At 35.0% G+C, this 18,588-nt stretch overlaps 1 protein-coding gene and 1 pseudogene across 3 annotated transcripts in view; one reads left to right on the forward strand and one right to left on the reverse strand.

Annotated features, from left to right (window-relative positions):
* The window catches only part of TMEM135 (transmembrane protein 135), a 247,947-nt gene that overhangs the window by 219,904 nt on the left and 9,455 nt on the right, over positions 1-18,588 (forward strand). Inside the window, exons 8-14 of one of the 3 annotated variants that reach the window (XM_067750646.1) lie at positions 839-985; positions 3,478-3,547; positions 6,745-6,912; positions 12,059-12,122; positions 13,107-13,183; positions 17,431-17,529; positions 18,339-18,406. In XM_067750646.1, the coding sequence (XP_067606747.1) occupies positions 839-985; positions 3,478-3,547; positions 6,745-6,912; positions 12,059-12,122; positions 13,107-13,183; positions 17,431-17,529; positions 18,339-18,406 (693 nt within the window). Of the gene's footprint in view, positions 1-838; positions 986-3,477; positions 3,548-6,744; positions 6,913-7,059; positions 8,831-12,058; positions 12,123-13,106; positions 13,184-17,430; positions 17,530-18,338; positions 18,407-18,588 lie in introns of those variants that run through there. The other 2 variants (XM_067750648.1, XM_067750649.1) reach the window with 2 other exon arrangements.
* Positions 10,923-11,764, reverse strand: LOC137230713 (dihydrofolate reductase pseudogene; annotated as a pseudogene).

The raw sequence follows: 18,588 nt of genomic DNA on the forward strand, positions 1-18,588 counted from the left end.
CAGAATTGGCTAAGGAAAGCTTAGTTATTCTTTACAAGAGCACTGACTCTTATAGTGAAGGTGAAAACAGCAAAAATGAAAATTCTGATAAAGGATACTGATTGAGTGATATCTAATGGTTGGTAATGTTTTCTTTGTATTGTCTTTGGAAAAATATAGTCCAGTTTTGACGATAGAGGAATGGTGTCTTCTCCTGGATATTAGATTTTTCCAAAGAGAAGTAAGTAGATTAGAATAACATCAAATTTAAGATTTTCTAATAATGTGGGGAAGACACACAGACTCTTAACCACTTTCTGATTCTCATTCTTTAGTTCCCTCTATTTCTCATGTGCATATAGATGACCACCTACTGTACTGCAGCTGTTTTATGACTCAAAGTGACGTTAGGTATAAATTTAGAGTAAAAAAATGAGAAATGCATTCAATTGTAATTGTTAGTACATTTTAGAGAAAATAATAGCAATTTTGTCATTAACTAGTAGATCCAAGTTAATAGTTCATCTGCCTTTTTGTTTGAAAAAACTTTTAAGTTGTGTAATACCTTAAAAAAGCGGTGACCTAAGTTAAAAGGGTGTTTCATCAAAGAGCTATGCTGTATTTGATTTTAAGATGCCTGCACTGTTAAATAAACAGCTATTAACATTTTCCGAGTATTCAGATTTCAAAAGCCTATTTTTTAAAGGATGACTAGTTTTATATAAATTGTGGAAAATATTATTTCAAATGATAAGGTACTGTCCACAGTGTATTTGTATATAAACAAAATCAGTTTATTTTCTCACTGATTTTCTTTTTTTAAGGGGAAAAATGCCTCTCATTGTGCTCTTTTCTTTAGGTTCATTGTTGGGAAGGAAGAAATTCCCACACATTCTTATTCACCAGAGGCGGCATATGCAAAAGTGGAACAAAAGACTGAGAAACATGAGGAAAAACCAAGAGGAACGAATATAATTGCTCTAGTCAGGAAGCTTGTGGATTCAGTGTGAGTTCTTTATCTTGATATTTTAGCACATTTTGTCACCATTTTATATAACATTTGTACCATGCCAAGGTATTTTTGTTTTCTTTTCAGGTAATAATTTTTTTTTTTTTTTTACCAAAAACTGCATAGAGTTTTATAAAAAGGCACACGATGGCAAGTGAATGTTGTTTATTATTTCTAGCAGGACTATAGACCATTATCTGCCTTTAAAATAGTTTTACATGAAATCGAAATACTTTTCTATTTCAAACTAAGCAGAGTTGCAGGGGGCTAGAATAGGGAACTTCAGGAAACAGATTAATATGTGCTAATCGAATGTTTCAAGTGTGGAAAGAAGAAAGAAAAATTCCAAGAGAGATTTAAGAAGATATAGATACAATAAGGAGCAAAGTTTAAGTGAAGGATATTTTGCAAGAGTGGAAATTTTTAGGGCTTTGGAAATAAAATAAGAAATCTTTATTTGTATGTTATACAAAGAAGTCTATTTCATACAGATAAGTCTTCATTTGCATTTCAAATATTTAAGATATTTAAGAAAATAAATTTAAAGTTTTAAAATTAGAATACCAGCCAATAAAAATAATCTTGTTGTGCTATTTTAGAGAGTGTAGAATGAGGAGGCAGTATAGAAAGTTAGGGGATCAACTACAGGAAGGTGACGCCCTTTAAGAAATCTGAAGACCTGTGTTTGACTCATTTTGCCCCTCCTGGCTTTGGGACTTTGAACAAGTGATTTAACCACTCTACATCCCAAAGTCCTCATCAGTTAACTTTATTAAGGAGTGTTGCATGCATTAAATGAAATAGCACAGGAGTTTGCTTCACTTACACGAGCACAGAGTAGGTACTCAAAACTTTTACTGAATTTAAAGACTTCGTCTCTTCTTCTGTACACCACAGAAGAAGGTAAAAGGAAAGAAAGGGGTGGTAGACGGCAGTAATAATTGTGGTAGGGGATCCCGTTAATGGGAATCATGTCAACAAGAATCATAGGGGAATGCAGAGAATGTGTGATGTAGGGGATCCCGTTAATGGGAATCATGTCAACAAGAATCATAGGGGAATGCAGAGAATGTGTGACGGGGGTGAATGAAGCCTTGGGTATCAGAGCTGATCGGGCCATGGCAGAACTTGTCAGAGTAGCCTCAGTGGGTCCATTGGTGTGAAAGCAGGTGCAGGATAATATAGAAGCAGAGCAGATGACATAGGAGACTGGCAGTCCAGCACTTGGGAAGCCATTTTAATGAAAGACTAGGAAAGATTAAATGACAGTGTAGTTGATAACAGAATTCAACTTCACTAGCAAAGAGAGTTTAATAATTTCTGTGTTAGTTCTGGTAGCCATGGCTGAGAGATGTCTTTGAAGAGGACACTTAGAAGTATGAAGAGTGATGGTTTACATAAGGCAGTCCTTCTCTGATTCACCCCTTTTCAGGCCCCTAGCTTTAATCACTCAACAACTTCGCATGACCAGATATGTCATATCATTCTAACGACATAAGGAATGAACTATTGCTGTCACCCTTGACTAGGAAAGGCTGCCTGTATACTCCAGCTGCAGTGCAGCATTGAATTTCGGAGGTCTTTATAATCAATTTGCAAATGGAGTTAGAGAGCTAGGATATCACTCTGCAAGTTATTATCATAAACAAGAAAGAGTTAATGTGTTCCAACCATGAAGATAATTAATTAATTGTATTCTGAAAGAGTTATAAAGACTGCTTATTTTGGAACTGAACTCTTCAAAGAGAAAGGGGGAGAGTTAAACCCATATTAGATATTCTACTTACTTTTTTACGCCTGGAGTGAATAAATAGTCCTGGAGTAGACATACCAAATAACTAAAATAAGTGTGTCTTGAATAGTAGTCCTCCCAGCAGAAATGTTTATTAAACACTGGAAGACTAAGTTGTTTACGGTTAAATCACAACCTACTTTTGAATTCCTGCATGTTCTATTTCTATATTTATTTTAAAAACTGAATTTTAAATTCTAATACTATATCATGTTTCTTTCCCAGATGTTTTCTCTCAAATATAATTAAGTATAAATTCCTGTAACCTGAGCACATTCTCATTATGATTTTTGCTCAAGTACTGACGTCATGGATGATTTATGACCATTATATGCTACAATAAACAATTTAAAGCTTCCAAAAGATTTGGCAGAGTATAGAGATAACATATACATATTTTTCATATTTAGTCACAAATATTTACCAATATGGCTTTTCTGTTCCACATTCAAGTATTTTGACTGCAGTCACGTATTTTATACAGTGTGTCAAATGGTGAGCAGCAAAGGGAAAATAATCTGTTAGCTTTGCTTCTGTATGTCCTAAGAAATCAAAAGACGCACACATTTAGAAATGAGTTGATAATGTTTTCTCCTTTTTTGGTTAGAGAGTTTTAAGCAGATTAACACACACACACACGCACACGCACGCATACACACACATTTTAATTATATTAGTTTTGTTGGTTTAATTTCAGATGTAAGCATGGACCAAGGCATAGATGTTGCAAACACTATGAGGATAATTGCATCTCTTATTGCGTTAAAGTAAGTATATAAAATCTACTTTAATAACCACAGGGAATATGTATAGAAAAAACTTATTTATTAAAACATAATTTCAAAGTAAGTGGAAAAGTTGACAATCATTGCTATCATTCTTTGCATTTGACTTGAAGAATAAGACACTTGTGAGAAATAGATAACAATTTAGCTTTTAGTATTCACTTACCAGATCCTTTGTTAAATAATTTTTACATTAGCTTACTTAATAAATGTAAAACTTGCAAAGTAGAAGGTGAAGCAACAACAACAAAAAAGAGAAAAAGTCACATTAAAATTAAAATTTGTACTTTGCAATGTATCCTCATTAGAATACATCTTAGAACAAGGCCCCTGGACTGTGCTGTGTGCTAGGGGATCAGCAGTCACTCACATACACTGCACAATCTGGGACAGTGGCATTTGGTTTTGGACTTGTAAAGCTGTTACATTTTTTAAGGCATGACGGTAACTGGAGCATGTCCACAGTTGTTCTACATTAAGAAAGTTAGTTATGCCCACTGACATAAATTCCCCACTCCCTAATATATTAGTGTACCAGGGCCGTGCTCTCTCCCCATCCCCCATCCCATGCCTGCCACTGCCCCCCATCCCCCATCCCACCAACTCTGAGAAGGAAGTTAATTTTCATTGCAGTTAGTCTGTCACAGGTGGCACCATCTGCTACAAGTTCTTTAGTTTTGGATGGTGCTCTAACAATCCTGATGCTTTAGAAATTTATGTTCTTTCTTACAACATCTGATCCCCACTTTACTGATGATGAGAAGAACAGAGTTGTACAGCACCCCAAAAGACAGCCTCCTGACCGTCCCTCTAGAAAGGGAGGGACTGTATCACATTAGTGCCTATGAATGTGAATGCCTGTGGCCGAGTGTTGTTGGTGGCGCACCCAGGCCAACACTTACCTTTAAAGTACTCAAAGACAGAACCAGGGGTAAAAGCAGTAGAGTATTTTTTCAGTTGTGAAGTAGTTTCTGACACACTCTTTCCAAATCTGATTTCCTGCCCCATTTTTAAAGTGGCAAAAAAGAAAAAAAAAAAAAAAAAAAAAAGAATGTTGCTGGCTGCCTCAAAGTCTACAAGCTCCCAGAGAGGGTTATTATTCCCTCCAATTGGACATAATTCTAGTTCAGGGGGAAACTGCAGGAGGGGAACTAAGAAAAGCATTTTGACTAAATTAGAGATATTTGAGAAATTTGGGGAGAGGAGAGGTGATATTTTAAAAAAAGTATACGAGAAAGTTAGTGAGAATTACTGAGCTATGAAAAAATGTAGTCATTCTTTCAAGCGTGTACCAGTACTATAAACTTGCTAATTTATGTATACATTGTTATATTATGTCCATGAATGTAGAATTATTTGGAGATTTGTGGGTGAGGAATTTATATCACAAGTATAGCAAAATATTTTGACAGTGCACCTCATTATTCCATGGACTCAGTTATACCTCATGTTAAATCATACCCCTGAGTGAATATTCAGATGAATTAACATTCCCCCCAACTCACTATACTCCATTCACATGAACTTTTTGTTGATACCTGCCAATCTCTTTTTTGGCTTTGTGCTTTTTGTCCAAGCTACCCAAAATGTTTTTCTCATGCCAGCTCCTTCTCTTTTGTGTCTATTTAAACGTCACATCCTCAGTAGCCTTCCCTTACCACTCAGTCTAATATAGGATGCCCTGTTAATTTCTTTCCCAGTGCCCTGATTACTTCCTTCTCAACACTTATTGTAATCTGTAATTACTTTATGTTTATTTGTTTACTGATTTTCTCTTCCTCTAATGAGCATGGAAGCTCCATGAAGGCAAGAGCTTTGTGTCCTCAGTACTCTATCCCCAGCATCTAGTGTGATGAGCAGCACATGAGAGGCATTCACTGAATCTTTCCTGAATACATGAAAGGGTGAATTGATGGAAGGATGAATAGATCTCTTGAAAACAGTGTGAAATGATTGAACATGAGTGTGATCTTTGAACCCTTAGGTTAATATTATGATATTATCAGTGACAAGATACAGGTGTGACCACCTCATGCATTAAACAAACACTAGGCAGTTTCAGTTAAGCAAATGCATGATAATTCATGCTAATTGTTTGGACAATTTAATTTTCATGTTTTAACCAGGTATTAGGTAGTTTCAGGTAAATTAATGAATGTTTCTTCATAGTAACTCAATTTTTTTTTTTAAAAATAGAAGGCAGCCATACCGAAGATACAAACCTGACCTTTGAAACTTAGCAGCAAACACTGCTAAGAATGTAGACGTTTTTCCATTCCAGTGGGGGTGAAAGAGGAGGACGATGGGAGATCAGTATTACAGTGTATTGGCTGAATCATGTATAAAATACTATTCTTTTTGATAACATTTTGTTTTGAGATGACTGGAATTTTTCAGTCTCTCACCATTAAGTGACATCAAACTTCATTTTCCTAAAGAGTGAAATGAAATTGACCAACATTAGTCATCCTTTCCTCCCTTTTACACTGTAGATAGTTGCAGGTAATATGGAGAAATGTTGACAGCAAATGTGGATTTGTGGCAAATTTGCTTTCTCGGGTTTTCTTTAGTTTACCTTAAAGCTGCCATTCCCTAGAGATGTTTCAGCTTGACACATTGAGCACAGAAGTAAAAACCTAGATAGAATTATTTCTTTTCCTGGAAAATTCTTTAAACTTGATTGTTTAAATAGTTGACACCAAAGGTCTAAACAGATAATACAATTATTTTCTGTCAAAAGAATCTCTGTTCAAACTAATGATTAAGAGACATTTTCTGTTAAAATTTCCCAAAGCATTTGGTTTTGTTAACTGTTTTTTTTGGAATTGCAGTGCTTTTGTTTCTAAAACTATTTGTGGTTTAGGGATTATAAATCCCAGTTATGTCAACAAAATGCCAAGAAGTAGAAGTTTGGTACATAGATAGACTTGGCCAGTGCTTGGGAGACTTTTTAAGACTTTGTAAATCATAGAAAGTATGTTTGCTGCAAGATTTCACGCTTATTTTTAAGGCAATTGTTTTAAAATTGTTTGAGGTTTAGGACTTAATTTTGAAAATGGCTGCGATATAAACTTGTCTTAATATTTTTAGTTCCGTTTTGATTCTGCAACAATAAAATTTACATCTATCTGTCTTCAAAATTTGGTTGTAAATCAGAATTTCCTCCCAATTTTCTCTAGGGTTTTATCAGAATGTTTAGCGTGGGATACTTGATCCAGTGCTGCCTCCGGATTCCCTCTGCATTTAGGCATCTGTTTACACAGCCATCCCGGCTATTTTCTCTCTTCTACAATAAAGAAAACTTCCAGCTCGGAGCTTTTCTGGGCTCTTTTGTTAGTATATACAAGGTAAGGCTTTCAGAAGAGGAAAGAAAAGTGGGAAATAAATAACATGGCTATTGTTAAAATGAGATACGGCCTTAGCTCATCTGTTTTGTTTTTTTTTTCCGTACGCGGGCCTCTCACTGTTGCGGCCTCTCCCGTTGCGGAGCACAGGCTTCAGACGCGCAGGCTCAGTGGTCATGGCTCACGGGCCCAGCCGCGCCGCGGCATGTGGGATCTTTCCCGGACCGGGGCACGAACCCGTGTCCCCTGCATCGGCAGGCGGACTCTCAACCACTGCGCCACCAGGGAAGCCCTGTCATTTTTTTAAATACTTCTTTCTGTAGTATTCATAAATATCTCATCACCAAATATGCACATTATGTTGGGAATAGAGGCTGGAGATATTTCTTCTCTTAAAGCTTGAAAGTGTAGATATATTTGCATTTATACATAATATTAAAGATTTTCAAAAACTCATTTTCTTTTCTTCAACAATGTAGTCACTGAGAAAATATGAACTTCCTGATATTTCTAAGATCAAAAGTGATGTATCTATTTGTTTTTTCTGAATAATTTTACTACCTGATTATTAATTTAAACATTTTCAGACCCTCCTAGCTGATATCAACGTTTGATAGAAAAAGGATTTTCTCTTGTAACTGATATAAGCAATGACTTATTTTCCATCTCCCACTCGCTCACTCTTTCTACTGTACTCTCTCAAATAAACAAAGTTAACATTCTTCCACCTCCTTCTGCATGTTCCTATAAAGTACCCACACATATATAATAAGCACCTACCTAAACACATATATAGGGATCATCTGTGACATAACACTCTGCAATTTGAAGCAATGGCCTTTTGTTTAATGGGAATCACTAATATCTAAATCATATTACTGACATATTTTATTAAACATCTAAAATTGATATTCAAAATTTAAAGGTAAAATGTGTTAACTAAGGTTGACCTGTATACATGTGCATGCATGTGTGCATGTGCACACACACAGTTGTTAAAAGAAAATGCTGGGAAAAACTGAACTCTGGAATTATTTTGGATAAGATGGCTGTGTTTCATTTTATGATAAAGTTTACTTATAAAAGGTAGATGTGGAGAAAGTATTTTGAAATGGAAAGGAAAGAGTGGCAAACTATGAACTATAGTTAATTAATCACTTGTTATGAAATATTACTAACACTGAAAACATTTTCAATATGGTTTGACTAGGAAGCATTACTTATATCTTTGAATATATACAAGAGTTAATAGGGCAGAATATTAGTGATAATATGTTTATATTCACATTCTTTTTCATTTCTTGTGTCATAGAGTTTGTATTTACTCTTAAGATAAACCCTTAAATATTTATATGTGGATTATCTCCAACATTTTTAGCCCAGGTTTGTTTTTCTCCACCATCCAGCATATCTGAGAGCCTAGGCTTTTTTGTTTGTTTACATTTTTGCTACTTATTTGCTTAGGTAATATAAACTAATGGTAATTAAACTAAGGAAAATGCAACTGGGTCAGAAAATCTATTATTAAAAATATTCATACAGCATGTTCCAAAGCCATATGTGATTTCTGAAAAATTTATCAATTTTTTGCATCTTCCTAAGAATGTAATTAAGAGAAGGTCAGGCAAACAAACCTTATTTCTTCTGTGTCTTCTTGATGAACTGACCCTTTTTCCATTTTGTAATGTTCCTCTTTATCCTGGTAATATTCCTTGTTCTGAAGTCTACTATGTCTACTATTAATATAGCTACTTTTGATTATATTTGATGGTATATTTTCCTTCTTTAATCTTTCTGTGACCTCAGTTTAAAGGTTGGTTTCTTTTAGACCACATATAGTTGGTTCTTACTTTTGTATCCAGTTTGGTAATCACTGTCTTTTAATTGGTGTATTTAGACTCTTTACATTTAATATAGTTATTGATATGGTTGAGTTTATATCTGTTTGTATCTACTTTCTTATTAGTTGTTTCATATTTGTTCCATGTTTTCTTTGCTTCTCTTTTTTTTTTGTCTCCTTGATTTTGGGGGTATTTTTTATGTATTTTAAATTTATATTAATTTTTTTGTATTTTTTATAATCTGTCATCACTATTGACTTATTATTTATATGTCTTTTTAAAATTTAGTGACTGTCTTAATATTTATAATAAACATTTTTAATTTATTGGTCAATATTTTCAAATAATATTATACCACTTCAGTATAGTGTAAGAATCTTACCACATCATACTTGTAATTCCTCCTTCCCATCCTTTGTGCAATTCATTTATCTTTTCATATGTTATAAACCCCACAATATGCTGTTGCTATTTTTGTTTTGGACCAGGAGTCAGAAAACTTTTTCTGTAAAGGGCCAAAGAGTAGGTATTTTAAGCTTTGTGGAACATATGGTCTCACTCACAACTATTCAGCTCTGATGTTATAGTGTGAAAGCAGCCATAGACAATATATAAATGAATGAGCATGGCTGTATTCCAATAAAAATTTAGCACACTGTATTAGAATTTCATATAATTTTCACATGTCACAAAATATTATTGTTTTTTACTTTTATCCATTGAGAGGTGTAAAAATATTCTAGCTTATGAGCCATGTAAAAACAGGTGGCAGGCTAGATTTGCCTAGTGGGCCATAGTTTTCTGACCACTGCTTTAGACAGTTGATTCATTTTTATAACAATTAAAGGTAAGAAAAACATGTCTTCTAAATTTACCTTCATTTTACCATTTCCAGAGCTCTTCATCTCTTTTTTTATACCTAAATTCTTATCTGGTATCTTGTTCCTTCTGCCTGCAGAACGACCTTTAACATTTCTGGTAATGCAGGTCTGCAGGTGGTGCATTTTCTCAGCTTCTGTCTGTCTGAGAGAGTCTTTTTTTTTGTTTTGTCCCCCCCCCACATTAACATTTATTAAACATTTTGAGTATTATACACAATTTGCTTCTTTTGCTTAGCAATTTTTGGCGTTTTTCTGTCAGTACTTCGTCCTTTTTAACTGCTGCAGATGTTACATTTTATAGACATATTGGTTAGTTATTTCTTATTTATCAACATTTGGGCTCTTTCCAACTTTGAAAAAAAATGTTGCAACAAATATTCTTGGGTCCATTTCTTTGTTCAGGATTAATTTCTAGAAGTGCAAGTTCTGGGTCCAAACCCAGAATATTTTGAATATTAATTGATATTGCTAACTTACACTCTAAAAAGGTTGTCCCAATTTATAAGACAGAAAATGCTCTTTTTTTTTTTGGATACTTAATCTAAATCTTTACTTAACATGGTGGGTAAAACATGTTTTAATTTTCATTTTTTAATTCTGTGAAGTTTAGTTTCTAACTTACTAATTTTGGTTTCTAGCAATATTCATTCTCAATTTATTACCTCCTTGAATTTTTAATTTTAGCCATTATGCTTGATATTAGATTATTCTTTTTTGTAAAGAGCAGCCACTTCTTGTTTTATCATTGTAACATCTCATGGAATCTCACTGAAGATCAGAAACAAAGTCTTTTAAGGTCTCAGACCTTCTCTTTTAACCACCGAAAAGGTAGTGTCATACCTGCCTCTTTACTATCCGTGTGGAATATCCTGGCGTTCTCAACTTATTGACTCCCGGTCTGAGTGAACAGAATATTTTTCACAAGTGTGATATAGAGTAATTCACAGTCCCTCTTTTGATCTAATTTTAATAACTGAGTGCTAGCTCTTCTATTTATAATCTATTTCTGACCTTTGGACCCATCTGCCTAACTCCTAGCTCTATAGGCTCTGGTTTCAACTTATGCTACCAGGGGACTCTCCCACTTTGGGCTGTCTTGGTAGATATTCTACCCTAGGCCGGTGCTGGTAACCTATTCTTGACCCTTGATGGTCATTCAGGCAGTTTCAGCAAGAAATGTTTCACGAATGGTATCTGATACAGTCTAGTTAAGATTAATGGGGAATAAAGGTACTTTGCTTAGAAATAATTTCCATAGATCTAAAGTCAACAAAAGTCTTTACAACAAAAACTACATAATTTTTTGGGGGCGGGCGGGGAGGAGGAGTCTTGAAATAGATCAGAAATAGATCAGAAAACACTTTCATATTAACTGTTCTTTTCATATTCTTCAAATATGCCTTTCTCCTCCTGGACATCAGAAGGAACACCTGGATATGCTGGGAGAAGTTTACATTTTTCCAAATCAGTTTCTGGAAAAAATGTGTCACTTTCAAATTCCTGCATGATCCTTGTCACAAATAGTCGAAGATGGCCTGGCCTGTTCATGGCTTCCTTGTAAACTGAACTGTGTCCCACTATCCAAACCATGTCCACTTTATTTGTTAATTCTGGTTGCTCAATAAGTTTTAAGGCATCATCCAGACTTTTGGCAAGAAAATGAGCTCCCTGTGGAGGTTCCTTGAGTTCTCTACTGAGAACTATATTAATTCTGTCCTTTAAAGGTCGATTCGTCTCTGGAATGGAGAACCAGGTCTTCCTACCCATAATCACCAAATTCTGTTTACCTTCTACTGAAGAAGTTGTGGTCATTCTTTGGAAATACCTGTATTCATTCCTGAGCAGGGGCCAGGGCAGGTCCCCGTTCTTGACGATGGCTCGTCCCTGATCTTGCCGATGTTCTATGTTCTGGGACCCAGCAACGATGCAGTTTAGCGGACGAACCATGACAGCAGCAGAAAACACTTCCGAGCTAGCACGTCACACCGATATGGGGATTACCCGCCAGCTTGGTGCGAAATTTCTGAGAGAGTCTTTATTTCACCTTCATATTGAAAAATGTTTTCTCTAACTATAGGATTCTGACTTGATAGAGTTGTAGCTTATCCAGCTTTTTCTCCTTGTTAGAATGGGAGTGATACTTTTCCCGGCATTCTACATCTAAGCAAAAGTAGAATTTTTGAATTCATTTTGAAAAATCATTACAATGAAAATTTTATGTATAATTTCTTAATAGGGTCTATCCAAACAGTAACGTTATAACAGGTTACTGTTCATAATTTTCCCAATCATATATTCAGTTTGATTTAAATAAGATCACCAATTTGCCTCCAAGGTCAGCTAATGACTCACCCATTACAGATGTTACATGCATTTTTTTCCTAGAACTGAAACAACTGAAGTCATTGTATTTTCTTCTTGATACAGGGTACTAGTTGCTTCCTGCGCTGGGTCAGAAATCTGGATGATGAACTGCATGCCATTATAGCTGGTAAAGCAATGATAAAATACATATATTACTATTGCATCAATCAGTAGTAGGAATGAAGCAGACATGGTTTTCAGATTCATCTGATTTCTTTGTATCTTCCCTTCTCTGTAATAGAATCCCCATTAAGGCACTAGTACAAACATTTTGTATTTGTGAAGTTTAACGTATCAAGGCTCTCTTGCCATCTGATGTTTTGGGTTGGCAATATAATGACTCGGGTATCTGTCCTGCTACAGGCCAGAAATTCTAGGGAAAATGTGTCACAAAAGAACATAAAGACTTAAAATATTATATAAGTGACTAGTGGAAGTGCAGTTAGATTTCTTAAAATATTCTGATTTTACCACTGGCAAGTGATGTATTTTTTAATAATAATTTTTTTAGGAACTCAAGTAATTTTATAAAAATAAAAACTAAACATTTTCTGTGAGTTCAGTATATGTATTACTTAAGTTAAATAGACAATTTTTCAGATATGTATTAGTAATAGCCCTACTATTAGTATTCCAGGCCTCCTACCACCTTGGTTTTCCATTTATAGAACGAAAGCAATGGAGGGAAGTGTGATGACAGCACTAAACATAATTTGAGCTGTTAGGAGAATAGATGAATGACTATTTCCACTTGAGATCAGAAATGGTACCAGTAACCTTTAAAAAATTATTTTAAAAGATCATTGTATTTGGCAAGACCACTGCTGTTTTTAAAAGTTAAATTTAGAATGTAGTTTCTTGTGATATGTGTATCAGAACTGTGGTTCCTAACTCTAAAGGTCAATGTTTAAGTTTAAAAATATGTGATAATAAATAAGAATTCACCCCATTTTAATGTCATCACTTATATTACTGTCCTTGATTTTGTTGTGACAAAAGGCAGTGCCACAAATCAGTTCTTTCCTATTTAAGTGAATCAACATTTCTGAGTGACTTAATAACAAAGAAATACTTTGAGTTCTGATCAGTTTTGCCTTATTTGTTGTTTCAGGATTTTTGGCGGGAATATCAATGATGTTTTATAAAAGCACAACAATTTCCATGTATTTAGCTTCCAAATTGGTAGAGGTAAGCAAACATTTTTAAGCACATACAACCAAAGGATACAGAGCTTTTTAGCTGCTTTAGTAGTAAAAGTTTCAAAAGCAAATTCTAATCCTATAAAAGTACTTACAAAGTCAGTTCTCCTATTTCTTCTTTTTTCTTTGTGTTATTTTCAAATATACACAAGCATAGGAGGAATAATGTGATAACCCTCATGGACCCCATCATACAGCTTCAACAGTTAACAGCATTTGGCCAATCTCCTTTCACCTATACCGCTCCAAACCCCCAAGTACCAAGTTATTTTAAAACAAATCCCAGAGATCAAATCACTTCATCCGTAAACAACTGAGGAGAAAGAGTCCTTAAAAAATAAAACTAAAGAATAAGGACTCCTTAAAAACAAACAAATCATGAATGCCATCAGGGTATAATCAAAATACATGTCATTAATTTTAAAAACCTGGTAATTCTTTATTATTATCGTTATCCAATTAGAGCTTGCATTTTCAATATTACCTCACAAATGTCTTTTGCAATCCCTTTGTTTTAGTTGAGATCCAAAGTCTCTTTTTAGTTTATAATAGTTATCCCTCACCCTTTCTTCTTTTCTTCCCCCTTTCTTTTTTTCCTTGCCATTTATTTGTTGATAATCTAGGTTATTAATTCTTTGGAATTTCCCACATTCTGGATTTTGCTGATTGCATCCTCACTGGTGGTGTTATAACATGTTCCTTTAACTCATGTATTGTCTGTAAACTGTAAATTAGATCTAGAGCCTTAAGCAAGTTCAGGTTCAGTTTCTTTTAGGCGGATGGTAGTGGCAGAAAAACTTCACATTTACTGTGTGTGTGAATTCCTATTACATCACATTAGGAAACACAAAAATGTCGGGTTGTCTCTCTCTTTTTTTTTTTTTTTTTTTTGTGGTACACGGGCCTCTCACTATTGTGGCCTCTCCCGTTGCGGAGCACAGGCTCCGGATGCGCAGGCTCAGTGGCCATGGCTCACGGGCCCAGCCACTCCACGGCATGTGGGATCTTCCCGGACCGAGGCAAGAACCCGTGTCCCCTGCATCGGCAGGCAGACTCTCAACCACTGCGCCACCAGGAAAGCCCCTGTCTCTCTCTCAACCACTGCGCCACCAGGGATGCTAAGATGGATCAGTGGGCTCAGTGTTGATAGAGCCAACATAAGGTTCCCCATCTTTTACCCTATTTTTCTAGCAGCCATTAATGACCAGGGTTTATTATTTCACTGAGGGTTGCAAAATCATCATAATCTAATATTATTGTTTCTTCTGCATTTATTAGTGGGAATTCTTCATAAAGAACTTTCCCTTTCAGCTGTTTGGTTACTGTGAGATCGTCTGTTCACAAAGTCATAATAAAGTGCTTGATTACTTCCCTTTATTTGCTAATGTTTGGAATGAGTTAGTCCCTAGCATCCTGCAAAGTTGACCTGTAAGTCTTTGTTGTCAGGTGTCTTTATGGAGTTTAAGGTATTTGATTTGTTTCAACCTATTGCAGTCATTATGCTCAAATTGCCCCATCTTTGGCCATGAGAGCCTCTTCAAGTTGACTCCTGTTTCTTTTTTCACGCAATGCCGGTATCTTTGATAGTTTTCTTGCTTTGTGATAAAACAAGATATTCCAGGCTCACCTGGGTGGTTTCCAGCTCCAGACATAGAATCAGCCTTCTCCAATGGCACCTAGTTTCTTTTGGTGAGAAATGGTATTCAGAAAACTTTAGTTTGGGTGCTAAAGGTTTTTTGCTCCTAGGCTAGTCATTGTTTCTTGGCCTTTCCAGTGAACAGAGTTAGAGCATGCTATTTTTTTCCCCTTTCTTTTCAGAGAAAGAGAAAATAATTAGGAGCACATTGATGTTTTCAATTCAAAGTTCAGGTTATAGATTTTATTTAACTTGTTTGAATTTTAAAAAGTTTTATCTCACTAAAAATCTGTGTCCCTAATGACATTAAGAAAATTACATATTTGTTTTATCCAAATGAGAGACAGAAAGAGAGAGAGAGAAGGAGGCAGGGGAGGAGGCATTTATTTTTTCTCAGTGCCTTTGGAAGCCATTGGAGAGCTTTAAGCATGGAAATGACGTGATTTAATTCACATTTTAAGAAGAATATTCTGGCTATTATATAGAGAATGGATTAGAGGCAAGACTGGAATCTGGGAGAAAACCGTTAGTCTCAGGCAGAAAATGGTGGCTTGTGTCAGGATGGTAGCAGTAGAGATGGAGAAAAGTACACAGATTTGGTGTATGGTTAGGAGATAGAGTTGGCAGGACTTGCTAATAGAGAAGAAAAGGGGAGTGAGAGAATATATTTTTTTGCCCTAGCTGGCAAAAAATATATTCTTTGACATAGGGGCCATCCAACATTGAGATCTAGTTTGTAAAATGTTTCTCTAAATGGCTAGAGGTTTTAAAGCCAAGCAGTGGTATCGCTGTTTCTTATATCAACAGATCGTATCTGATAAGTGTGCTGATGAGAACTTTTTTTTAAATGCAGGAAATTAGAAGTATAAGCTTACTATGTCCTTTGTGGAATTAATGACTATGGTATAATAGGCAATCATTTTCCTATGATTGAAGTTAATTTTATATTAAAATGATATATTACTATATAATGCGTCTTAAGTAAACATCACCTGTATAGGCAACTTTTTCTTGGAAAAAATTATTTCCAAGACATATTTATTGAGTATCGATTATGTTCCCATTACTGTGGTGGTGCTGGTAAGCATATAGAAGTATAGGATACAGTCCCAACTCTTCATTAACTTAGACTCTAGGTCAACAGATAAGTTTTATTGTAGGAAATAATTAGGAACATAATGATCCCATATATCAAGAGATACCTGTTTCACATAACATTTCTATGATGCCATTCTACCACATCTGAATTTCATTTTTGTTAACAGGAATACACTACAGTATATCTGTACCTTGTAATATATTATCATATAACTTTCAAAATAATGGCCCACGTTTATCTTGTTACTGAAGTAGATTATAAATCTCTTTGTACATATCTTACGGATTGAAGTTAATTTTATATTAAAATGCTATATTAATACATAATATTAATTAAAAATCAGCTGTATAAACAACTTTTTTCTTGGAAAAAAATTATTTTATGTTCTTTATTTCATGGTCCACTCATGTCTTCTTAAAGCTCTCTCCAACCTATTGAAACACCATTCTGTCTTGGTCATCCTTCCACTTTTCTTACTTGTTTCACTTTAGCATCCCTACGTTCCAGAAAACCCATTTCCATGAATTATCCTTTGTTCCATCCATATAAATTTGCTGGAAATTCCCCATACATGTCATGTATTTTCACCCTGTTTGTTACCCCTGCTTTTCCTCTCTTATCTAGTTGTTGATGTTAGGCCTCTTAGAAAGCAGCAGTATTAAAAGTGGGGTCAGCAGACTAGCGCTGGTCTATGAACTGTTCATTACCATACCAGTTCATGACAAGGAAAGGATAGAAATTGAGAGGAAGCATTTGGAAACCTTATAGCAACTCGATAGAGTAATTTGTTTTTGAATGTAATAGTGAAAATTTGGTTCAATTCTAGTAATTCATTTTTATTGTATTATAAAAGCATCAGGCCATGATAGTTGGAAATTTTGTTTTTTAAAAAGTGGTTCTTCACTGCAGATGGTTTGAGATGCCCACTACTCAATGTAGTCATTTCTGAAATTCTCCTTGGTCCTTTGTCATAGACAGAGTAGTTGCTCCCTCCTCTGGGGAGCCTCTCTCTCTATATATATATGAGATAAACATAGATATACATACATACACATGTGATGATCTACACATCTAATCAATATAGATATCTTGTAACCTTATTAGAGTGTGTTAGTTATTTCTTATGCGCTAATTGGGTTTACACCAGTACATGTTTAATGAATGAATGAATAGATCTAACAGAGAAGGGAAGACTTGGGCATTGTACAAACAGCAGTGAAGAATAAATAGCATGAAAGAGGTAGAAATAAAGTGCTGTTGAATTTCACAGAAAAGTATTATTACTGGCATCTGGGGTTTGGGGTGAGTGAATGAGGGAAAGGGAAGGGCTGACACTTAACATGTCAGGGAAGTCCCTATGATTTGAGCTCTGAAAGGATTGTTAGGATTTTGAAAGGTAGAAAAAATAGTTGTAGATAGGGAACGTATCACTCCACCTTATTGGTAATGCTATTTAAAGTTGTTTTCTTTATAAATCTTGCGCTATGTGCTTGTTTTGCAGACAATGTATTTCAAAGGTATTGAAGCAGGAAAGGTTCCCTATTTTCCCCATGCAGACACTATCATCTATTCCATCTCTACAGCAATTTGCTTCCAGGCAGTAAGTATAACTTTTTCAAATGAGAAGTAGAATTATTTCTGTTTCTAGTGTATATATTAAACCAATGGGGGAAAAATAAAGGCCTGGGAACATTTCCAGTTTTTACATTCTATGCTTTTTTTGTTTTGTTAGCAAGATAGCTTGCAAGTTTCAAATCATTAAACATGTTAACTTAGTGGGCTAGGTCATGTTTTATGAACACAACAATTTTTAGGTTTAAGTAGAGTGCAATTTTTGTAGGAGAATTATCACTCTAGTACCTTGGCTAGAATGCCCTAACTTAATTTTACTTCAAAAAAAAGATAGCATGGGCATAAATATGAATAATTGCTTTTCCCCAGTATTACTCAGGCAGTGAGGATAGGGGTAGAATCTAGTTTAATAGAAGCATCGTTCAATCTCTTTAAATTCTGCAATCACCGTTATTGATGTTAATGGTCTTAGGGCTTTTGCAAAGTTTGGGGGACAGCTTTTATTTGCAGCTTCTCACAGTAACGCTGCCAAGTTGGTAAACTTACTATAACTAGCGAAGTGCCAGCTACTAATGGGCACCTAGTAAACGCTTCCCAATGATAATAACTATTAACTCTATTATTCCATGAGCAATATTCCTATTTGAAGGCATATTTACAAAGATTCTTGAGAGTTATCCACTTAAACATTAATACATGTTTTTGTTACTACTGTCATCACTGTCGTTAAATAGAGTGAGCAATAAAAATAGAGACAAATATGTTCTGTTGCCTAAGACTGCTGATAATATTTGCTGTTTACTAAAAGAAGTCTCAAATTGAATATTCTAATCTTAGGCTGTCATGGAAGTTCAGACCTTACGACCATCTTACTGGAAGTTCCTTTTAAGGCTCACCAAGGGCAGGTAAGTGACTGAGATGTTTTAACTGGTCATAGAAAAAAAGCAATTTCCATAAAAAAGATTTTGAATCTTTTCGTTTACTTGAGGGAATATTCTTTCAGTGGTAAAGTAGGTATCTAGCTATAAATCAAATATGACCTAAAATTTAATAAGAATAACATGGGGCATTCTTTTAGTGCACATTA

The sequence above is a fragment of the Pseudorca crassidens genome, chromosome 9, assembly GCF_039906515.1.
Source record: "Pseudorca crassidens isolate mPseCra1 chromosome 9, mPseCra1.hap1, whole genome shotgun sequence".
Taxonomy (NCBI): Eukaryota; Metazoa; Chordata; class Mammalia; order Artiodactyla; family Delphinidae; genus Pseudorca; species Pseudorca crassidens.